Here is a 25151-nt window from a genome sequence, read left to right on the forward strand (position 1 = left end):
AAGGTCGAAAATCAACCAGGTTTCGTCGTTCCTAAATATCACCCAATGATCTCTGCAGCAAAGTGCCTCGGTGTAAGCACATCAGATGAGAAGAGGATCAGGCTCGATTGCAATGGCCCCCGCAGTCGAATAGTCTGTTTGTCACTACTCGAGCTCACCAAGAGTAACTGTGATGTGCTGGAGAGCTGCCAGTGTGACCATCCCCAACACACTAAAAAACACAAGCAAGGGCAGCTTGTGTCATTGTTCCATTGTCACAGAAGGCAGAGTACAACAGTGTAATATGCGGGGCCGAAATTGCCGCCTGCCCCACCGTTATTCACGTGTTCTGACCGCCCCAATGCACAGGGCAGTCAATCCGGGGAAATTCAGCCCCTTGTTTTGTTTTCGGAGTGGGGCAGATGTGAGCTGGGCAGATGTGAGCTGGTCAGCGGGGTGGAAGTGCAGGCGGGTTGCAGCGACCATCGATTTGGGCCATCAGGGCCGCGCTGACGCTTCACGACATCCCTCCCCTTCAGTTAAAGGGCAGGGCCGCTGCCAGCTCTGCAACCTTTTCAGTTCGGCCCACTGGGCCCCCAGGGAGGGTTTGGGCCGGGCCAGCGGCCTGGCACCCAAGACCGGGGGGGGGTGTCAGGCTGGCTGTTGCCGAACCCGGGTCCACCATTGTCGGGCCGCCCTCGGAGGGCGGACGTGCCGTCCAGCCACAGGCATCACCCAGCCGGGGGAAAGCTGTCGGGGGCACCGACAGACGGCAGCGCCTCTCCCGCGGGACGATATCCTGCGGAGGTCGGAAAGGTGGTCACTGCCAGTCAGTCCCTAACCGGGCGGGAAAACGGGCCAGGTGGGAACCCGTTCCCACTGCTTTCGGCCCGGGGGCAAGTTCGGTCGGGTCAGTCTATCCGTCCGCTCCCGGTTGGTAAAGCCAGCCTCTCCATTCTCGCCCATTAGAGCCATATGGAGCTTATGGAGGGGAGTAATTTGGGCCCCACTGTCTGTAAACTGCCCTCAGTATTGATATTTTATAGCTAACTGTTATTTAATTGATGAAGCGTGCAGAAGGGACAAATCTCAGGCTGCAGAACATCATATTGAACGAGGCAGGGCCAGCTATTTCAGGGAGTGATGTCAGCTGAAGCCAAGATTATAATCATGAACGGGGGGGGGGGAAGAATGGGGAAGTTAAAGATTCTTTCACGCAAGCCTTTCCTCCTCGTTTGATGACAACAGCTCGTTCCTTGGTTGGGTATAAAATCGACGCGCGGTTGTGATACCTTTGGTCCCAGCAGGCCAGGCTCCTCGGTGAGGATGGTGCTGAGTTCCCTCACTGCGCTCCTCAGGAAATGCCGTTTCTCTCGGTGCACGGACCCACTAAACACAAGAGACAAGTCAGTGAGCACAGCTCCACCTCTCCCACACACACACACACACCCTCACAAATTTACTGCACCTTCACAAATACCTGACTGTCAGATCAATTTCTGACTGTGAGTGACACATGTCAATCCAACTGGCAGGTGCACCTGGGATTCCTCACCAACAACAACAACTTGTATTTATATAGCACCTTTAACGTCCCGCGGGGCTTCACAGGAGTATTATGACAGAAAAATTTGACACCGAGCTGCATAAGTAGAATTTACCACAGGTGTTAGTCAACGGTGTAGGTTTTAAGGAGCATCTTAAAGGAGGCAAGAGAGGCAGAGAGGCTTAGGGAGGGAGTTCCAGAGCTTGGGTCCCAGACACACAGACATCTTGGGGGGGGTTCGGGGGTGGCGTTGTGGGGCTGGAAGGGGTTACAGAGATAAGATGGGGCGAGGCCATGGAAGGAACTGAAAACATGGATGAGAATTTTGAAATCGAGGCGTTGCTTAACCAGGAGCCAATGTAGGTCAGTGAGCACAGGGGGTGACGGGTGAGTGGGACTGGGTGCGAGTTAGGACACGGGACACAGGGTGTGATGGGTGAGTGGGACTTGGTGCGAGTTAGGACACGGGGCACAGGGGTGATGGGTGAGTGGGACTGGGTGCGAGTTAGGACACGGGCAGTGAGCACTGGGGGTGATGGGTGAGTGGGACTCTGTGCGAGTTAGGACACGGGGCAGTGAGCACAGGGGTGATGGGTGAGCGGGACTTGGTGCGAGTTAGGACACGGGGCACAGGGGGTAATGGGAAAGCGGGACTCGTTGCGAGTTAGGACAGAGGGCACAGAGGGTGATGGGTGAGCGGGACTTGATGCGAGTTAGGACACGGTTCAGTGAGCACAGGGGGTGATGGGTGAGCGGGACTGGGTGCGAGTTAGGACACAGGGTCAGTGAGCACAGCGGGTGATGAGTGAGCACAGCAGGTGATGGGTGAGCGGGACTCGGTGCGAGTTAGGACACGGGGCAGCGAGCACAGGGGGTGATGGGTGAGTGGGACTCGGTGCGAGTTAGGACACGGGGCAGCGAGCACAGGGGGTGATGGGTGAGTGGGACTCGGTGCGAGTTAGGACGCAGGAAGCCGAGTCCTCCTGAAACATTCATGCAGCTTCTCACTTTAAGAACCAAAGCCAAAAAAAATCAAAACATCAGCTCTCACTAGTGTTCTAGTTTAGCACTATCCATGGACATGGACTCCCACCCTCAGACACTGTCCCCCACCCTCACACTGTCCCCCACCCTCAGACACTGTCCCCCACCCTCAGACACTGTCTCTCTCACTCTCAGGCACTGTCTCTCTCACTCTCAGACACTGTCTCTCACTCTCAGGCACTGTCCCTCACCCTCAGACACTGCCCCCACCCTCAGACACTGTCTCTCACTTGTCCCTGACCCTCAGACACTGTCTCTCACCCTCAGACACTGTTCCTCACTCTCAGACACTGTCCCTCACCCTCAAACACTGTCGCTGTCGCTCACCCTCACACTGTCTCTCACCCTCAGACACTTTGTCTCTCACCCTCAGACACTTTGTCTCTCACCCTCAGACACTCTCTCACCCTCAGACACTGTCTCTCACTCTCAGACACTGTCTCCCACTTGTTTCCCACCCTCAGACACTGTCTCTCTCACTCTCAGACACTGTCTCTCTCACTCTCAGACACTGTCTCTCTCACCCTCAGACACTGTATCTCACCCTCAGACACTGTCCCTCACCCTCATACACTGTCCCTCACCCTCATACACTGTCTCCCACCCTCAGACACTGTCTCTCACTCTCAGACACTGTCTCCCACTTGTTTCCCACCCTCAGACACTGTCTCTCTCACTCTCAGACACTGTCTCTCTCACTCTCAGACACTGTCTCCCACCCTCAGATACTGTCTCTCACTTGTCCCTGAACCTCAGACGCTGTCTCTCACACAGTCTCTCACCCTCAGACACTGTCTCTCTCACCCTCAGACACTGTCTCTCTCACCCTCAGACACTGTCTCTCACTCTCAGACAATGTCTCTCTCACTGTCTCCCTCACCCTCAGACACTGTCCCTCACCCTCAGACACTGCCCGTCACCCTCAGACACTGTCTCTCTCACTCTCAGACACTGTCTCTCTCACTCTCAGACAATGTCTCTCTCACCCTCAGACACTGTCCCCCACCCTCAGACACTGTCGCTCACCCTCAGACACTGTCGCTCACCCTCAGGCACTGTCCCTCACTCTCAGACACTGTCTCCCACTTGTCCCCCACCCTCAAACACTGTCTCTCCCGCCCTCGGACACTGTCTCTCCCGCCCTCGGACACTGTCTCTCCCGCCCTCGGACACTGTCTCTCCCGCCCTCGGACACTGTCTCTCCCGCCCTCGGACACTGTCTCTCCCGCCCTCGGACACTGTCTCTCCCGCCCTCGGACACTGTCTCTCCCGCCCTCGGACACTGTCTCTCCCGCCCTCGGACACTGTCTCTCCCGCCCTCGGACACTGTCTCTCCCGCCCTCGGACACTGTCCCTCACCCTCTGACACTGTCTCTCTCACCCTCAGACACTGTCTCTCACCCTCAAACACTGTCCCTCACCCTCAAACACTGTCCCTCCTGTCCCTCACCCTCAGACACTGTCTCCCACCCTCAGACACTGTCTCTCACTTGTCCCTGACCCTCAGACACAGTCTCTCACCCTCATACACAGTCTCTCACCCTCATACACAGTCTCTCACCCTCATACACAGTCTCTTAACCACAGACACTGTCTCTCACTCTCAGACACTGCCTCTCACTCTCTCTCACCCTCAGGCACTGTCGCTCACCCTCAGGCACTGTCGCTCACCCTCAGACACTGTCCCTCTCACCCTCAGACACTGTCCCTCTCACCCTCAGACACTGTCCCTCTCACCCTCAGACACTGCCTCTCACCCTCAGACACTGTCTCTCACCCTCAGACACAGTCGTTCACCCTCAGGCACTGTCTCTCACCCTCAGACACTGTCCCTCTCACCCTCAGACACTGTCCCTCTCACCCTCAGACACTGTCCCTCTCACCCTCAGGCACTGTCTCTCACCCTCAGACACTGTCTCTCACCCTCAGACACAGTCTCTCACTCTCAGACACTGTCTCTCACATTGTCTCTCACTCTCAGACACTATCTCTCACATTGTCTCCCGCCCTCAGACACTGTCTCTCCCGCCCTCAGACACTGTCTCTCCCGCCCTCAGACACTGTCTCTCCCGCCCTCAGACACTGTCTCTCCCGCCCTCGGACACTGTCTCTCCCGCCCTCGGACACTGTCTCTCCCGCCCTCGGACACTGTCTCTCCCGCCCTCGGACACTGTCTCTCCCGCCCTCGGACACTGTCTCTCCCGCCCTCGGACACTGTCTCTCCCGCCCTCAGACACTGTCTCTCCCGCCCTCAGACACTGTCTCTCCCGCCCTCAGACACTGTCTCTCCCGCCCTCAGACACTGTCTCTCCCGCCCTCAGACACTGTCTCTCCCGCCCTCAGACACTGTCTCTCCCGCCCTCAGACACTGTCTCTCTCGCCCTCAGACACTGTCTCTCTCGCCCTCAGACACTGTCTCTCACCCTCAGACACTGCCTCTCACTCTCAGACACTGTCTCCCACTTGTCTCCCACCCTCAGACACTGTCTCCCACCCTCAGACACTGTCTCTCACCCTCAGGCACTGTCTCTCACCCTCAGGCACTGTCGCTCACCCTCAGACACTGTCTCTCTCACTGTCTCTCACCCTCAGACACTGTCGCTCACCCTCAGGTACTGTCTCTCACCCTCAGACACTGTCGCTCACCCTCAGACACTGTCTCTCACCCTCAGGCACTGTCTCTCACCCTCAGACACTGTCCCTCACCCTCAGACACTGTCTCCCACTTGTCTCCCACCCTCAGACACTGTCTCCCACCCTCAGGCACTGTCTCTCACCCTCAGGCACTGTCTCTCTCACTGTCGCTCACCCTCAGACACTGTCGCTCACCCTCAGGCACTGTCGCTCACCCTCAGGCACTGTCTCTCACCCTCAGGCACTGTCTCCCACCCTGAGACACTGTCTCTCACCCTCAGGCACTGTCTCTCACCCTCAGACACTGTCTCCCACTTGTCTCCCACCCTGAAACACTGTCTCCCTCCCTCAGGCACTGTCTCTCTCACTCTCTCTCACTCTCATACACAGTCTCTCACCCTCAGGCACTGTGTCTCACCCTCAGGCACTGTGTCTCACCCTCAGACACTGTCCCTCTCACCCTCAGACACTGTCCCTCTCACCCTCAGACACTGTCCCTCCTGTCCCTCACTCTCAGACACTGTCCCTCACTCTCAGACACTTTGTCTCTCACTCTCAGACACTTTGTCTCTCACTCTCAGACACTGTCCCCCACCCTCAGACACTGTCGCTCACCCTCAGGCACTGTCGCTCACCCTCAGACACTGTCTCTCTCACTGTCTCTCACCCTCAGACACTGTCTCTCCCACCCTCAGACACTGTCTCTCCCACCCTCAGACACTGTCTCTCCCACCCTCAGACACTGTCTCTCCCACCCTCAGACACTGTCTCTCCCACCCTCAGACACTGTCCCTCTCACCCTCAGACACTGTCCCTCTCACCCTCAGACACTGTCTCTCCCACCCTCAGACACTGTCTCTCTCACCCTCAGACACTGTGTCTCACCCTCAGACACTGTCCCTCTCTCTCACCCTCAGACACTGTCTCTCTCTCTCACCCTCAGACACTGTCTCTCTCTCACCCTCAGACACTGTCTCTCTCTCACCCTCAGACACTGTCTCTCTCACCCTCAGACACTGTCTCTCTCGCCCTCAGACACTGTTCACCCTCAGACACTGTCTCTCACTCTCAGACACATCTCGGAGCACAGTCCAGTGACGGTATTTGATTACCTGTTTGAAGTGGCATACTCTCGGCATTCCTTTATGTCTGAAGTACGTTTGCTGTAGCTGTCAGAACACAGTTCACATAATTAAATCTGTGCACAACTCTGTTGCAAATAATATTACAAAGAAGAGAAATGTCATTGAAGCATCCAGCAAAAGACAAACATTTCCAGGGCAGGTACAGCTCGGGTTAGATACAGAGTAAAGCTCCCTCTACACTGTCCCATCAAACACTCCCAGGGCAAGTACAGGGGGTTAGATACAGAGCAAAGCTCCCTCTACACTGTCCCATCAAACACTCCCAGGGCAAGTACAGGGGGTTAGATACAGAGTAAAGCTCCCTCTACACTGTCCCATCAAACACTCCCAGGGCAGGTACAGCACGGGTTAGATACAGAGTAAAGCTCCCTCTACACTGTCCCATCAAACACTCCCAGGGCAAGTACAGGGGGTTAGATAGAGAGTAAAGCTCCCTCTACACTGTCGCATCAAACATTCCCAGGGCAGGTACAGGGGTTTAGATACAGAGTAAAACTCCCTCTACACTGTCCCATCAAACACTCCCAGGACAGGTACAGCACGGCATTCGATACAGAGTAAAGCTCCCTCTACACTGTCCCATGAAACACTCTCAGGGCAGGTACAGCATGGGGTTCGATACAGAGTAAAGCGCCCCCTACACTGTCTCTACAATGTACACAGCGTTAATGCCTGGTGTGTGATTTGGCTAGTCACACAGTTTTTAAAAATTCGTTCACGGGATGTGGACGTCGCTGGCATGTCCAGTATTTATTGCCCATCCCTAATTGCCCTTGAGACAACTGAGTGTCTCGCTGGGCTATTTCAGAGGGCAGTTACGAATCAACCACATTGCTGTGAGTCTGGAGTCACATATAGGCCAGACCGGATAAGGACGGCAGATTTCCTTCCCAACAGGACATTAGTGAACCAGATGGGTTTTTACCACAATCCGGTAGTTCCATGGTCACCATTACTGATATTCGCTTTTTATTCCAGATTCATTTAATTAACGGAATTTATATTTACCAGCTTCCGTGCTAGGATGTGAACTCATGTCTCTGGATCATCAGTGCAGGCCTCGGGATTACTAGTCCAGTGACATCACCACGGTGCTACTGTCCCCGTACATATATAATTACATCATAGAAACATAAAAATTTACAACTCAGAAGAAGGCCATTCCGGCCCATCGTGTCCATGCCGGCCGACAAAGAGCCGCACGGCCCTCGGTCAGCAGCCCTGAAGGTTACATATAAAGCTATGAACAATGACGGAAAGGTAAAGAGCACCCAGCCCAACCAGTCCGCCCCACACAACTGCGACACCCCTTATACTGAAACATTCTACACTCCACCCCAACCGGAGTCATGTGATTTCCTGGGAGAGGCAAAAACCAGAATTAAAAACCCAGGCCAATTTAGGGAGAACAAATCTGGGAAAATTCCTCTCCAACCCATCCAGGAGATCACTCTGGCCGTATTCGATTCCCTGAAGTACTTACCATTATATCTGCGCCGTCCAACAAAAGGTCATCCAGTCTAATCCTAATTACCAGCTCTAGGTCCGTAACCCTGCAGGTTACTGCACTTTAAGTGCCCATCCAACCATCTCTTAAAAGTGGTGAGGGTTTCTGCAACCACCACTCTTCCAGACAGCGAGTTCCAGATCCCCACAACCCTCTGCATAAAGAAGCCCCCCCCCTCCTCAAATCCCCTCTAAACCTTCCACCAACCACCTTAAAACTATGCCCCCTCGTAATAGACCCCTCCACCAATGGAAATAGGCCCTTACTATCCACTATATCCAGGCCCCTCAATCTTTTGTACACCTCAATGAGGTCTCCTCTCAACCTCCTCTGTTCCAATGAGAACAAACCCAGCCGATCCAATCTGTCCTCATAACTAAGATTCTCCATTCCAGGCAGCATCCCAGTAAATCTCCTCTGCACCGTCTCTCATGCAATCACGTCCTTCCTATAATACGGCGACCAGAACTCCAGCTGTGGCCTAACCAAAGTATTATACAATTTAAGCATAATCTCCCTGCTCTTATATTCTATACTTCGGCCAATAAAGGCAAGCATTCCGTATGCCTTCTTAACCACCTTATTTACCTAGCCTGCTACTTTCAGGGATCTGTGGACAAGCACTCCAAGGTCCCTTTGCTCATCTGAGCTATTAAGTGGCCTACTGCTTAATGTGTATACCCTTTCCTTATTAGCCCTCCCAAAGTGAATCACCTCACACTTCTCTGAATTAAATTCCATTTGCCACTGCTCTGCCCACCTGACCAGTAGATTGATATCCTCCTGAAACCCTTGACTTTCCTCTTCATTATCAACCACACAGCCAATTTTAGTGTCGTCTGCAAACTTCTTAATCATATTCCCTATATTCAAATATAAATCATTGATCTATACCACAAAAAGCAAGGGACCCAGTACTGAGCCCTGCGGAACCCCACTGGAAACATCCTTCCAGTCACAAAAACATCCGTCAACCATCACCCTTTGCTTCCTACCTCCAAGCCAATTTTGGATCCAACTTGCCACTTTACCCTGTATCCCATGGGCTTTAACCTTCATGACCAGTCTACCATGTGGGACCTTATCAAAAGCCTTGCTGAAGTCCATATATACTACATCGTACACACTACCCTCATTGACCCTCTTGGTTACCTCCTCAAAAAATTCAATCAGGTTAGTCAAACACGATCTTCCCTTAACAAATCCGTGCTGACTGTCCCTAATTAATCCTTGCCTTTCCAAATGTAGATTTATCCTGTCTTTCAGGATTTTTTCCAATAATTTTCCCACCACTGAGGTTCGGCTGACAGGCCTGTAATTACTTGGCCTATCCCTTTCTCCCTTCTTAAACAAGGGTACCCACATTAGCAGTCCTCCAATACTCCGGCACCGTGCCCAGATCCAAAGAGTACTGGAAAATGATGGTCAAGGCCTCTGCTATTTCCTCTTTTACTTTGCTCAACAGCCTGGGATGCAGTTCATCTGTTTTTTATTCATTTTATATAATATATAAAATCAATCTAAATTCTGATGAGGGGTTAAATTTCAGCAGGTATGCGATGAAAAGAAAGTGAAAATATTTGAGCTGTTGTTGGGGGTGAGTGGCAGCGACAGCTTGGCTCAAACTTGGTTAGATACGTTACCCTTTCATGCCACTGAAGAGCTCCTCGGTCACCTTGTGATGGAATAAGACCTCGTCCCTGAAGAGCTCGATGCACAGACTGCACTGCATGGCTTCTTTCCACAGCGATAGACATGCCTGCTCTGAGTTCAAACTGCCATGACACAGCAGGAAACCAACTAAATTCGTAAAAGACAGGATATTAGAGACGGTCCTGGCTACTTCACAGAGCAAAGCTAATGGAGATCATTTGAAGCTCACCCACTGGCTGGGAAAACCATGGGAACGGATGGGTTTGGAGCTGCCATTATTAGACCTCACTCATTTCAATGGGGAGTTCAACCAGGTGGGTTTAAAACCAGTGCACCTCACAATTCTTATCACGATGGGCAGATTCATTTAAAATCAACCCCAATATCTTTTTGATTTCAGCAATGAAAAGAGGGCTATGTACAATCTGCCGTGATTTGTATTGAAGAAGTATGCAGGACACGGAACCTGACAACATTTGATAGTAAATAGAAAGCTCAGGTGTGGGGTGGTAACACAGGATGGTAGCAAGTACCACCTCCTGATTCCTCACATTCTAACTTCTCAAACACTTCACCAAGGCAGCCACAAGGAAGATTAGAGGCTATCTTTAAGCCAGCCACCCACAATACCTGGCGGGTGAGATACTGCTGAACATAAAGCTCGTGATCAGCCACTTCGATCGGGCATCAGTCCAATAAAGAAGAGACGGCTGTGGTACTCAAAGGGAAAATTAACAGCGAGTGTGAGATAACTGTAAACCAAAAAAAAGACGTGCAGTAATCAGGAAAATAACTGGTCATTAGCAGTCACAGCATTAAGTATTGTGGGTCCAGTGAGGGGGTGGTGTATTGTGGGTCCAGTGCGGGGGTGGTGTATTGTGGGTCCAGTGACAGGGTGATGTATTGTGGGTCCAGTGCGGGGGTGGTGTATTGTGGGTCCAGTGACAGGGTGATGTATTGTGGGTCCAGTGACAGGGTGATGTATTGTGGGTCCAGTGACAGGGTGATGTATTGTGGGTCCAGTGAGGGGGTGATGTATTGTGGGTCCAGTGAGGGGGTGATGTATTGTGGGTCCAGTGAGGGGGTGATAGGGTGATGTATTGTGGGTCCAGTCCAGTGACAGGGTGATGTATTGTGGGTCCAGTGAGGGGGGTGATGTATTGTGGGTCCAGTGAGGGGGGTGATGTATTGTGGGTCCAGTGAGGGGGTGATGTATTGTGGGTCCAGTGAGGGGGTGATGTTTTGTGGGTCCAGTGAGGGGGTGATATATTGTGGGTCCAGTGAGGGGGTGATGTATTGTGGGTCCAGTGAGGGGGTGATGTATTGTGGGTCCAGTGAGGGGGTGATGTATTGTGGGTCCAGTGAGGGGGTGATGTATTGTGGGTCCAGTGAGGGGGTGATGTATTGTGGGTCCAGTGAGGGGGTGATGTATTGTAGGTCCACTGAGGGGGTGGTGTATTGTGGGTCCACTGAGGGGGTGGTGTATTGTGGGTCCAGTGAAGGGGTGATGTATTGTGGGTCCAGTGAGGGGGTGATGTATTGTAGGTCCACTGAGGAGGTGGTGTATTGTGGGTCCACTGAGTGGGTGGTGTATTGTGGGTCCACTGAGGGGGTGATGTATTGTGGGTCCAGTGACAGGTTGATGTATTGTGGGTCCACTGAGGGGGGGTGGTGTATTGTGGGTCCAGTGATGGGGGGTGGTGTATTGTGGGTCCAGTGACGGGGTGATGTATTGTGGGTCCAGTGACAGGGTGATGTATTGTGGGTGCAGTGAGGGGGTGATGTATTGTGGGCCCTGTGACAGGGTGATGTATTGTGGGTCCAGTGAGGGGGTGATGTATTGTGGGTCCAGTGAGGGGGTGATGTATTGTGGGTCCAGTGAGGGGGTGATGTATTGTGGGTCCAGTGAGGGGGTGATGTATTGTGGGTCCAGTGAGGGGGTGATGTATTGTGGGTCCAGTGAGGGGGTGATGTATTGTGGGTCCAGTGAGGGGGTGATGTATTCTGGGTCCAGTGAGAGGGTGATGTATAGTGGGTCCAGTGAGGGAGTGATGTATTGTGGGTCCAGTGACAGGGTGATGTATTGTGGGTCCAGTGAGGGGGTGATGTATTGTGGGTCCAGTGAGGGGGTGATGTATTGTGGGTCCATGTGAGGGGGTGATGTATTGTGGGTCCAGTGAGGGGGTGATGTATTGTGGGTCCAGTGACTGGGTGATGTATTGTGGGTCCAGTGACTGGGTGATGTATTGTGGGTCCAGTGAGGGGGTGATGTATTGTGGGTCCAGTGAAGGGGTGATGTATTGTGGGTCCAGTGACAGGGTAATGTATTGTGGGTCCATTGAAGGGGTGATGCATTGTGGGTCCAGTGACTGGAGTAAATGGCTGCTGACTTTGCAAGAGTGTTGGAGAGCAATCTGGGAAGCACTATTCTCATGTATAGGGTAACAGAGTTTCACAAGTAGATGTGTGTGTATTGTTCAGGCTGTGGATTATAGAATCATAGGGTTATAGAAATTTACAGCACAGGAGGGAGCCATTTAGCCCATTATGTCCGCGCCGTCCGACCAAGAGCTACCCAGCCTAATCCCACTTTCCCACTCTTGGTCCGTAGCCCTGTAGGTTACGGCACTTCAGGTGCACATCCAAATGTGGTGTTTAAATGTGGTGAGGGTTTCTGGGAAATATGTCCTTCCTATCCACTCTATCCCGGCCCCTCATAATTTTATACACCTCAGTATGGTCTCCCCTCAGCCTCCTCTGTTCCAAGGAAAACAAGCACAGCTTATCCAATCTATCCACGATTGACAGTTTTAGATTGGCAAAATATATTTTATTCATGCTAATAAAGATTTAATGTCAAAGTTGAATAATTCTCCCACTGTCTGACACCGAATGATACAGCACACAAGCAGGCCATTTGCCTCAGCCTGCCTTTGCCGGCTATGTACTTTGGTCTGTATTCCAACCTGATGCAAGTCTCTTGTTTCAGGGGCTTTCTCCTCTAACACTATCAATCTTAGGAGCTCTGTCTGTGAAATCTGTGAAAGTTACAGTGTGCTACTTACTGATGATCCATCTCTCAATCACCTCCAATGACAAGTATTCACATGGCATCTGAGCAAAAAGCAACAAACCATTCATTACTTTCCAAACATAGTGCTTTGATTCACATCAATAAAATTCCCCGCCCATCCGAGCTTGCGAAACAGAATGCAATTCTACATTCATATCTCTGAGCGCAGCCACAAAGCTTTCCAATATTAATCTTTTACATTATACACTTCAGCAAACATAGAAATTGATGCATAGCTGGACTTAGAGTAACAGTATCAGGGCCCAGAGTAACAGTATCAGGGCCCAGAGTAACAGTATCAGGGCCCAGAGTAACCGTATCAGGGCCCAGAGTAACCGTATCAGGGCCCAGAGTAACCGTATCAGGACCCAGAGTAACAATATCAGGACCCAGAGTAACAGTCTCAGGACCCAGAGTAACAGTCTCAGGACCCAGAGTAACAGTATCAGGGCCCAGAGTAACAGTATCAGGGCCCAGAGTAACAGTATCAGGGCCCAGAGTAACAGTATCAGGGCCCAAGGTAACAGTATCATGACCCAGAGTCAGAGTATCATGACCCAGAGTCAGAGTATCATGACCCAGAGTCAGAGTATCATGTCGCAGAGTAACAGTATTAGGACCCAGAGTGTTATTATCAGGACCGAGAGTTACAGTATCATGACCCAGAGTAACAGTATCAGGACCCAGCATAACAATATCAGGACCCAGAGTAACAGTCTCAGGACCCAGAGTAACAGTGCCAGGACCCAGAGTTACAGTATCAGGACCCAGAGTAACAGTATCAGGACCCAGCATAACAATATCAGGACACAGAGTAACAGTCTCAGGACCCAGAGTATTATTATCAGGACCCAGAGTGTTATTATCAGGACCCAGAGTAACAGTATCAGGACCCAGAGTAACAGTGTCAGGACCCAGAGTAACAGTGTCAGGACCAAGAGTAACAGTCTCAGAACCCAGAGTAACATTATCAGGACCGTGAGTAACAGAATCAGGACCCAGAGTAATATTAACAGGACCCAGGGTAATATTTTTTATCAGGATCTACAGTAATATTATCAGTACCCAGAGTAACAGTATCAGGTCGCAGAGTAACAGTGTCAGGGCCCAGAGTAACAGTGTCAGGGCTCAGAGTAACAGTGTCAGGGCCCAGGGTAACAGTATCAGGGCCCAGAGTCACAGTATCAGGGCCCAGAGTAACAGTATCAGGACCCAGAGTAACAGTATCAGGACCCAGAATAACAATATCAGGATGAAGAGTAACAGTCTCAGAACCCAGAGTAACAGTGACAGCACCCAGAGTATTATTATCAGGACCCAGAGTAATATTTTTATCAGGTCGCAGAGTAACAGTATTAGAACCCAGGGAAATATTATCAGGAACCAGAGTAATATTACCAGGACCCAGGGTAAAAGTATGAGTGCCCAGAGTAATAGTATCAGGACCCAGAGTGACAGGATCAGGGCCCAGAGTCACAGTATCAGGGCCCAGAGTCACAGTATCAGGGCCCAGAGTAACAGTATCAGGACCCAGAGTAACAGTATCAGGACCCAGAGTAATATTGTCAGGACCCAGAGTCACAGTATCAGGTCGCAGAGTAATATTATCAGGACCCAGAGTAATATTATCAGGACCCAGAGTAACAGTATCAGGACCCAGAATAACAATATCAGGACCCAGAGTAACAGTATCAGGACCCAGAGTAATATTGTCAGGACCCAGAGTCACAGTATCAGGTCGCAGAGTAATATTATCAGGACCCAGAGTAACAGTATCAGGACCCAGAGTAACAGTATCAGGACCCAGAATAACAATATCAGGACCCAGAGTAACAGTCTCAGAACCCAGAGTAACAGAATCAGGACCAAGAGTAATATTATCAGGCCCCCCAGAGTAATATTGTCAGGACCCAGAGTCACAGTATCAGGTCGCAGAGTAACAGTATTAGGACCCAGAGTGTTATTATCAGGACCCAGAGTAACAGTATCAGGACCCAGAGTAACAGTGCCAGGGCCCAGAGTAACAGTGCCAGGGCCCAGAGTAACAGTGCCAGGGCCCAGAGTAACAGTGCCAGGGCCCAGAGTAACAGTGCCAGGGCCCAGAGTAACAGTGCCAGGGCCCAGAGTAACGGGATCAGGGCCCAGAGTAACAGGATCAGGGCCCAGAGTAACAGGATCAGGACCCAGAGTAATATTTTTTCAGGACCCAGAGTAATATTTTTTCAGGACCCAGAGTAACATTATCAGGACCCAGAGTAATATTATCAGGAACCATAGTAACAGTATCAGGACCCAGAGTAATATTTTTTCAGGACCCAGAGTTACGGTGTCAGGACCCAGAGTAACAGTATCACGGCCCAGAGTAACAGTATCACGGCCCAGGGTAACAGTATCAGGACCCAGGGTAACAGGATCAGGACCTAGAGTAACAGTGACAGGACCCAGGGTAACAGGATCACGGCCCAGAGTAACAGTATCACGGCCCAGAGTAACAGTATCACGGCCCAGGGTAACAGGATCAGGACCCAGGGTAACAGGATCAGGACCCAGGGTAACAGGATCAGGACCCAGGGTAACAGGATCAGGGCCCAGGGTAACAGGATCAGGGCCCAAAGTAACAGGATCAGGGCCCAGAGTAACAGTATCAGGGCCCAGAGTAAAAGTATCAGGACCCAGAGTAACAGAATCAGGAGACAGAGTAATATTATCAGGACCCAGGGTTATATTATCAGGACCCAGAGTAACAGTATCAAGTCGCAGAGTAAAAGTATTAGTACGCAGAGTATTTTTATCAGGGCCCAGAGTGACAGTATCAGGGCCCAGAGTAACAGTATCAGGGCCCAGAGTAACAGTATCAGGGCCCAGAGTATTATTATCAGGACCCAGCGTAATAGTATCAGGACACAGAGTAATAGTATCAGGACCCAGAGTAACAGAATCAGGAGCCAGAGTAATATTATCAGGACCCAGGGTAACATTTTTATCAGGACCCAGAGTATTATTATCAGGACCCAGAGTGACAGTATCAGGGCCCAGAGTGACAGTATCAGGATCCAGAGTAACAGTATCAGGGCCCAGAGTAACAGTATCAGGGCCCAGAGTAACAGTATCAGGGCCCAGAGTATTATTATCAGGACCCAGCGTAATAGTATCAGGGCACAGAGTAATAGTATCAGGACCCAGAGTAACAGAATCAGGACCCAGAGTAATATCAGGACCCAGGGAAACATTTTTATCAGGATTCAGAGTATTATTGTCAGGACCCAGAGTATTATTATCAGGACCCAGAGTGGCAGTATCAGGTCGCAGAGTGGCAGTATCAGGTCGCAGAGTGACAGTATCAGGTTGCAGAGTGACAGTATCAGGTCGCAGAGTAACAGTATCAGGACCCAGAGTAACAGTAACTGGTCGCAGAGTAACAGTGTCAGGACCCAGAGTAACAGTGTCAGGACCCAGAGTAACAGTGTCAGGACCCAGAGTAACAGTGTCAGGACCCAGAGTAACAGTGTCAGGACCCAGAGTAACAGTGTCAGGACCCAGAGTAACAGTGTCATGACCCAGAGTAACAGTGTCAGGACCCAGAATAACAGTTTCAGGGCCCAGAGTAATATTATCAGGACCCAGAGTAACAGAATCAGGACCCAGAGTAATATTATCAGGACCCAGGGTAACATTTTTATCAGGATCTAGAGTAACAGTATCTGGTCGCAGAGTAACAATATGAGGACCCAGAGTATTATTATCACGAGCCAGAGTAACAGTGCCAGGGCCCAGAGTAACAGTGCCAGGGCCCAGAGTAACAGTGCCAGGGCCCAGAGTAACAGTGCCAGGGCCCAGAGTAACAGTGCCAGGACCCAGAGTAACAGAATCAGGACCCAGAGTATTATTATCAGGACCCACAATAACAATATCAGGACACAGAGTGACAGTATCAGGTCGCAGAGTAACAGGACCCAGAGTCACAGTATCATGGCCCAGAGTCACAGTATCATGGCCCAGAGTCACAGTATCAGGACCCAGAGTAACAGAATCAGGACCCAGAGTAACAGAATCAGGACCCAGAGTAACAGAATCAGGACCCAGAGTAATATTATCAGGACCCAGGGTAACATTTTTATCAGGATTCAGAGTATTATTATCAGGACCCAGAGTATTATTATCAGGACCCAGAGTTACAATATCAGGACACAGAGTGACAGTATCAGGTCGCAGAGTAACAGTATCAGGACCCAGAGTAACAGTATCTAGTCGCAGAGTAACAATATTAGGACCCAGAGTATTATTATGACCCAGAGTAATAGTATCAGGGCCCAGAGTAACAGTATCAGGGCCCAGAGTAACAGTGTCAGGACCCAGAATAACAGTATCAGGACCCAGAGTAACAGTATCAGGACCCAGAGTAACAGTATCAGGACAAAGAGTGACAGTATCAGGTCGCAGAGTAACAGTATCAGGACCCAGAGTAACAGTATCTAGTCGCAGAGTATCAATATTAGGACCCAGAGTATTATTATGACCCAGAGTAATAGTATCAGGGCCCAGAGTAACAGTGTCAGGGCCCAGAGTAACAGTGTCAGGGCCCAGAGTAACAGTGTCAGGGCCCAGAGTAACAGTGTCAGGGCCCAGAGTAACAGTGTCAGGGCCCAGAGTAACAGTGTCAGGACCCAGAGTAACAGTATCAGGACAAAGAGTGACAGTATCAGGTCGCAGAGTAACAGTATCAGGACCCAGAGTAACAGTATCTAGTCGCAGAGTAACAATATTAGGACCCAGAGTATTATTATGACCCAGAGTAACAGTATCAGGGCCCAGAGTAACAGTATCAGGGCCCAGAGTAACAGTGTCAGGACCCAGAGTAACAGTATCAGGACCCAGAGTAACAGTATCAGGACCCAGAATAACAGTTTCAGGGCCCAGAGTAATATTATCAGGACCCAGAGTAACAGAATCAGGACCCAGAGTAATATTATCAGGACCCAGGGTAACATTTTTATCAGGATCTAGAGTAACAGTGTCAGGGCCCAGAGTAACAGTGTCAGGGCCCAGAGTAACAGTGTCAGGGCCCAGAGTAACAGTGTCAGGGCCCAGAGTAACAGTGTCAGGGCCCAGAGTAACAGTGTCAGGACCCAGAGTAACAGTATCAGGACAAAGAGTGACAGTATCAGGTCGCAGAGTAACAGTATCAGGACCCAGAGTAACAGTATCTAGTCGCAGAGTAACAATATTAGGACCCAGAGTATTATTATGACCCAGAGTAACAGTATCAGGGCCCAGAGTAACAGTATCAGGGCCCAGAGTAACAGTGTCAGGACCCAGAGTAACAGTATCAGGACCCAGAGTAACAGTATCAGGACCCAGAATAACAGTTTCAGGGCCCAGAGTAATATTATCAGGACCCAGAGTAACAGAATCAGGACCCAGAGTAATATTATCAGGACCCAGGGTAACATTTTTATCAGGATCTAGAGTAACAGTGTCAGGGCCCAGAGTAACAGTGTCAGGGCCCAGAGTAACAGTGTCAGGGCCCAGAGTAACAGTGCCAGGGCACAGAGTAACAGTGCCAGGGCACAGAGTAACAGAATCAGGACCCAGAGTATTATCAGGACACAGAGTGACAGTATCAGGACACAGAGTGCCAGGGCCCAGAGTCACAGTGCCAGGGCCCAGAGTCACAGTGCCAGGGCCCAGAGTCACAGTGCCAGGGCCCAGAGTCACAGTGCCAGGGCCCAGAGTCACAGTGCCAGGGCCCAGAGTAACAGTGCCAGGGCCCAGAGTAACAGTGTCAGGGCCCAGAGTAACAGTGTCAGGGCCCAGAGTAACAGTGTCAGGGCCCAGAGTAATATTATCAGGACCCAGGGTAATATTATCAGGACCCAGAGTAACAGTATCTAGTCGCAGAGTAACAATATTAGGACCCAGAGTATTATCAGGGCCCAGAGTAACAGTATCAGGGCCCAGAGTAACAGTATCAGGGCCCAGAGTAACAGTATCAGGGCCCAGAGTAACAGTATCAGGACCCAGAGTAACAGTATCAGGACCCAGAATAACAGTTTCAGGGCCCAGAGTAATATCAGGACCCAGAGTAACAGAATCAGGACCCAGAGTAATATTATCAGGACCCAGGGTAACATTTTTATCAGGATCGAGAGTAATATTATCAGGACCCAGAGTAACAGTATCTGGTCGCAGAGTAATATTAGGACCCAGAGTATCATTATCACGAGCCAGAGTAATAGTATCAGGACCCAGAGTAATATTATCAGGACCCAGGGTAACATTTTTATCAGGATCTAGAGTAATATTATCAGGACCCAGAGTAACAGTATCTGGTCGCAGAGTAATATTAGGACCCAGAGTATTATTATCACGAGCCAGAGTAATAGTATCAGGGCCCAGAGTAACAGTGTCAGGGCCCAGAGTAACAGTGTCAGGGCCCACAGTAACAGTGCCAGGGCCCAGAGTAACAGTGCCAGGGCCCAGAGTAACAGTGCCAGGGCCCAGAGTAACCGTGCCAGGGCCCAGAGTAACCGTGCCAGGGCCCAGAGTAACCGTGCCAGGGCCCAGAGTAACCGTGCCAGGACCCAGAGTAACCGTGCCAGGACCCAGAGTCACAGTATCGGGACCCAGAGTCACAGTATCGGGACCCAGAGTCACAGTATCGGGACCCAGAGTAACAGTATAAGGGCCCAGAGTAACAGTATCAGGACCCAGAGTAACATTTTCAGGAGCCAGAGTGACAATATCAGGACCCAGAGTAAGATTATCAGGACCCAGAGTAAGATTATCAGGACCTAGAGTAATATTATCAGGACACAGGGTAATATTTTTATCAGGATCGAGAGTAACAGTATCAGGACCCAGAGTAACAGTATCAGGACCCAGAGTAACAGTATCAGGACCCAGAGTAACATTATCAGAACCCAGAGTAATATTATCAGGACCCAGAGTTACAGTATCAGGAGCCAGAGTAACAGTATTAGGACCCAGAGAAATATTATCAGGACCCAGAGTGACAATATCAGGACCCAGAGTAACAGTATCAGGACCCAGAGTAACAGTATCAGGACCCAGAGTAACAGTATCAGGACCCAGAGTAACAGTATCAGGACCCAGAGTAATATTATCAGGACCCAGGGTAACATTTTTATCAGGATCTAGAGTAATATTATCAGGACCCAGAGTAACAGTATCTGGTCGCAGAGTAATATTAGGACCCAGAGTATTATTATCACGAGCCAGAGTAATAGTATCAGGACCCAGAGTAATATTATCAGGACCCAGGGTAACATTATTATCAGGACCCAGAGTATTATTATCAGGACCCAGAGTGACAGTATCAGGGCCCAGAGTGACAGTGTCAGGGCCCAGAGTGACAGTGTCAGGGCCCAGAGTGACAGTGTCAGGGCCCAGAGTGACAGTGTCAGGGCCCAGAGTGACAGTGTCAGGGCCCAGAGTGACAGTGTCAGGGCCCAGAGTGACAGTGTCAGGGCCCAGAGTGACAGTGTCAGGGCCCAGAGTGACAGTGTCAGGGCCCAGAGTGACAGTGTCAGGGCCCAGAGTGACAGTGTCAGGGCCCAGAGTGACAGTGTCAGGGCCCAGAGTAACAGTGTCAGGGCCCAGAGTAACAGTGTCAGGGCCCAGAGTAACCGTGCCAGGGCCCAGAGTAACCGTGCCAGGGCCCAGAGTAACCGTGCCAGGGCCCAGAGTAACCGTGCCAGGGCCCAGAGTAACCGTGCCAGGACCCAGAGTAACCGTGCCAGGACCCAGAGTCACAGCGTCAGGACCCAGAGTCACAGCGTCAGGACCCAGAGTCACAGCATCAGTACCCAGAGTAACAGTATCGGGACCCAGAGTAACAGTATAAGGGCCCAGAGTAACAGTATAAGGGCCCCGAGTAACAGTATAAGGGCCCAGAGTAACAGTATAAGGGCCCAGAGTAACAGTATAAGGGCCCAGAGTAACAGTATAAGGGCCCAGAGTAACAGTATCAGGACCCAGAGTAACATTATCAGGAGCCAGAGTGACAATATCAGGACCCAGAGTAAGATTATCAGGACCCAGAGTAAGATTATCAGGACCTAGAGTAATATTATCAGGACACAGGGTAATATTTTTATCAGGATCGAGAGTAACAGTATCAGGACCCAGAGTAACAGTATCAGGACCCAGAGTAACAGTATCAGGACCCAGAGTAACATTATCAGAATCCAGAGTAATATTATCAGGACCCAGAGTTTTATGATCAGGAGCCAGAGTAACAGTATCAGGAGCCAGAGTAACAGTATTAGGACCCAGAGTGACAGTATCAGGACCCAGAGTGACAGTATCAGGACCCAGAGTAACAGTATCAGGACCCAGAGTAACAGTATTAGGACCCAGAGAAATATTATCAGGACCCAGAGTGACAGTATCAGGACCCAGAGTAACAGTATCAGGACCCAGAGTAATATTATCAGGACACAGGGTAATATTTTTATCAGGATCTAGAGTAATATTATCAGGACCCAGAGTAACAGTATCAGGACCCAGAATAACAATATCAGGACCAAGAGTAACAGTCTCAGAACGCAGAGTAACAGTGACAGGACCCAGAGTAACAGTATCAGGACCCAGAGTAACAGTATCAGGTCGCAGAGTAACAGTATTCGGACCCAGAGAAATATTTTTATCAGGATCTAGAGTAATATCAGGACCCAGAGTTTTATTATCAGGACCCAGAGTAACATTAACAGAACCCAGAGTAATATTATCAGGACCCAGATTAACAGAATCAGGACCCAGGTTAATATTTTTATCAGGATCTAGAGTAATATTATCAGGCACCAGAGTTTTAGTATCAGGACCAAGAGTAACACTATCAGGCCCCAGAGTAACACTATCAGGGCCCAGAGTAACAGAATCAGGACCCAGGGTAATATTTTGATCAGGGGCCAGAGTAAGCGTGTCAGGGCCCAGAGTAAGCGTGTCAGGGCCCAGAGTAAGCGTGTCAGGGCCCAGAGTAAGCGTGTCAGGGCCCAGAGTAAGTGTGTCAGGGCCCAGAGTAAGTGTGTCAGGGCCCAGAGTAAGCGTGTCAGGGCCCAGAGTAAGCGTGTCAGGGCCCAGAGTAAGCGTGTCAGGGCCCAGAGTAAGCGTGTCAGGGCCCAGAGTAACAGTGTCAGGACCCAGAGTAACAGTATCAGGGCCCAGAGTAATATTATCAGGACCCAGGGTAATATTTTTATCAGGATCTAGAGTAATATTATCAGGACCCAGAGTTACCGTATCAGGACCCAGAGATACAGTATCAGGACCCAGAATAACAATATCAGAACGCAGAGTAACAGTGTCAGGGCCCAGAGTAACAGTGTCAGGGCCCAGAGTAACAGTGTCAGGGCCCAGAGTAACAGTGTCAGGGCCCAGAGTAACAGTGTCAGGGCCCAGAGTAACAGTGTCAGGGCCCAGAGTAACAGTGTCAGGGCCCAGAGTAACAGTGTCAGGGCCCAGAGTAACAGTGTCAGGGCCCAGAGTAACAGTGTCAGGGCCCAGAGTAACAGTGTCAGGGCCCAGAGTAACAGTGTCAAGAGACAGAGTAATATTATCAGGACCCAGGGTAATATTATCAGGACCCAGAGTAACAGTATCAGGGCCCAGAGTAACAGTATCAGGACCCAGAGTAACAGTATCAGGACCCAGAATAACAGTTTCAGGGCCCAGAGTAATATCAGGACCCAGAGTAACAGAATCAGGATCTAGAGTAATATTATCAGGACCCAGAGTAACAGTATCTGGTCGCAGAGTAATATTAGGACCCAGAGTATTATTATCACGAGCCAGAGTAATAGTATCAGGACCCAGAGTAATATTATCAGGACCCAGGGTAACATTTTTATCAGGATCTAGAGTAATATTATCAGGACCCAGAGTAACAGTATCTGGTCGCAGAGTAATATTAGGACCCAGAGTATTATTATCACGAGCCAGAGTAACAGTGTCAGGGCCCAGAGTAACAGTGTCAGGGCCCAGAGTAACAGTGTCAGGGCCCAGAGTAACAGTGCCAGGGCCCAGAGTAACAGTGCCAGGGTCCAGAGTAACAGTGCCAGGGCCCAGAGTAACCGTGCCAGGGCCCAGAGTAACCGTGCCAGGGCCGAGAGTAACCGTGCCAGGGCCCAGAGTAACCGTGCCAGGGCCCAGAGTAACCGTGCCAGGACCCAGAGTCACAGTATCAGGACCCAGAGTCACAGTATCGGGACCCAGAGTAACAGTATCGGGACCCAGAGTAACAGTATCAGGACGCAGAATAACAATATCAGGACCCAGAGTAACAGTATAAGGGCCCAGAGTAACAGTATCAGGACCCAGAGTAACATTATCAGGAGCCAGAGTGACAATATCAGGACCCAGAGTAAGATTATCAGGACCCAGAGTAAGATTATCAGGACCCAGAGTAATATTATCAGGACACAGGGTAATATTTTTATCAGGATCGAGAGTAACAGTATCAGGACCCAGAGTAACAGTATCAGGACCCAGAGTAACAGTATCAGGACCCAGAGTAACAGTATCAGGACCCAGAGTAACAGTATCAGGACCCAGAGTAATATTATCAGGACCCAGAGTTTTATGATCAGGACCCAGAGTTACAGTATCAGGAGCCAGAGTAACAGTATTAGGACCCAGAGTGACAATATCAGGACCCAGAGTGACAATATCAGGACCCAGAGTAACAGTATCAGGACCCAGAGTAACAGTATCAGGACCCAGAGTAACAGTATCAGGACCCAGAGTAACAGTATTAGGACCCAGAGAAATATTATCAGGACCCAGTGTGACAATATCAGGACCCAGAGTAACAGTATCAGGACCCAGAGTAATATTATCAGGACCCAGGGTAACATTTTTATCAGGATCTAGAGTAATATTATCAGGACCCAGAGTAACAGTATCTGGTCGCAGAGTAATATTAGGACCCAGAGTATTATTATCACGAGCCAGAGTAATAGTATCAGGACCCAGAGTAATATTATCAGGACCCAGGGTAACATTATTATCAGGACCCAGAGTATTATCAGGGCCCAGAGTGACAGTATCAGGGCCCAGAGTGACAGTATCAGGGCCCAGAGTGACAGTATCAGGATCCAGAGTAACAGTATCAGGGCCCAGAGTAACAGTATCAGGACCCAAAGTAACATTATCAGGAGCCAGAGTGACAATATCAGGACCCAGAGTAAGATTATCAGGACCCAGAGTAAGATTATCAGGACCTAGAGTAATATTATCAGGACACAGGGTAATATTTTTATCAGGACCCAGAGTAACAGTATCAGGACCCAGAGTAACAGTATCAGGACCCAGAGTAACAGTATCAGGACCCAGAGTAACAGTATCAGGACCCAGAGTAACAGTATCAGAACCCAGAGTAACATTATCAGAACCCAGAGTAATATTATCAGGACCCAGAGTTTTATGATCAGGACCCAGAGTTACAGTATCAGGAGCCAGAGTAACAATATCAGGACCCAGAGTGACAATATCAGGACCCAGAGTGACAATATCAGGACCCAGAGTAACAGTATCAGGACCCAGAGTAACAGTATCAGGACCCAGAGTAACAGTATCAAGACCCAGAGTAACAGTATTAGGACCCAGAGAAATATTATCAGGACCCAGTGTGACAATATCAGGACCCAGAGTAACAGTATCAGGACCCAGAGTAATATTATCAGGACACAGGGTAATATTTTTATCAGGATCTAGAGTTTTATTATCAGGACCCAGAGTTTTATTATCAGGACCCAGAGTAGCAGTATCAGGACCCAGAGTAACAGTATCAGGACCCAGAATAACAATATCAGGACCAAGAGTAACAGTCTCAGAACGCAGAGTAACAGTGACAGGACCCAGAGTAACAGTATCAGGACCCAGAGTAACAGTATCAGGTCGCAGAGTAACAGTATTCGGACCCAGAGAAATATTTTTATCAGGATCTAGAGTAATATCAGGACCCAGAGTTTTATTATCAGGACCCAGAGTAACATTAACAGAACCCAGAGTAATATTATCAGGACCCAGATTAACAGAATCAGGACCCAGGTTAATATTTTTATCAGGATCTAGAGTAATATTATCAGGCACCAGAGTTTTAGTATCAGGCCCCAGAGTAACACTATCAGGCCCCAGAGTAACACTATCAGGGCCCAGAGTAACAGAATCAGGACCCAGGGTAATATTTTGATCAGGGGCCAGAGTAAGCGTGTCAGGGGCCAGAGTAAGCGTGTCAGGGGCCAGAGTAAGCGTGTCAGGGCCCAGAGTAAGCGTGTCAGGGCCCAGAGTAACAGTGTCAGGGCCCAGAGTAACAGTGTCAGGGCCCAGAGTAACAGTGTCAGGGCCCAGAGTAACAGTGTCAGGACCCAGAGTAACAGTATCAGGGCCCAGAGTAATATTATCAGGACCCAGGGTAATATTTTTATCAGGATCTAGAGTAATATTATCAGGACCCAGAGTTACCGTATCAGGACCCAGAGATACAGTATCAGGACCCAGAATAACAATATCAGAACCCAGAGTAACAGTGACAGGACCCAGAGTAACAGT

At 50.0% G+C, this 25151-nt stretch overlaps 1 protein-coding gene across 1 annotated transcript in view; it reads right to left on the reverse strand.

Annotated features, from left to right (window-relative positions):
* The window catches only part of LOC139240999 (nck-associated protein 1-like), a 394739-nt gene that overhangs the window by 277158 nt on the left and 92430 nt on the right, over window positions 1–25151 (reverse strand). Inside the window, exons 8-11 of the mRNA XM_070869663.1 lie at window positions 12574–12622; window positions 9499–9655; window positions 6316–6372; window positions 1272–1368 (exon numbers count right to left, since the gene is read on the reverse strand). Coding sequence (XP_070725764.1) covers window positions 1272–1368; window positions 6316–6372; window positions 9499–9655; window positions 12574–12622 — 360 coding nt within the window. The remainder of the gene's footprint in view (window positions 1–1271; window positions 1369–6315; window positions 6373–9498; window positions 9656–12573; window positions 12623–25151) is intronic.

The sequence above is a fragment of the Pristiophorus japonicus genome, chromosome X, assembly GCF_044704955.1.
Source record: "Pristiophorus japonicus isolate sPriJap1 chromosome X, sPriJap1.hap1, whole genome shotgun sequence".
In the NCBI taxonomy this organism is placed as follows: domain Eukaryota; kingdom Metazoa; phylum Chordata; class Chondrichthyes; family Pristiophoridae; genus Pristiophorus; species Pristiophorus japonicus.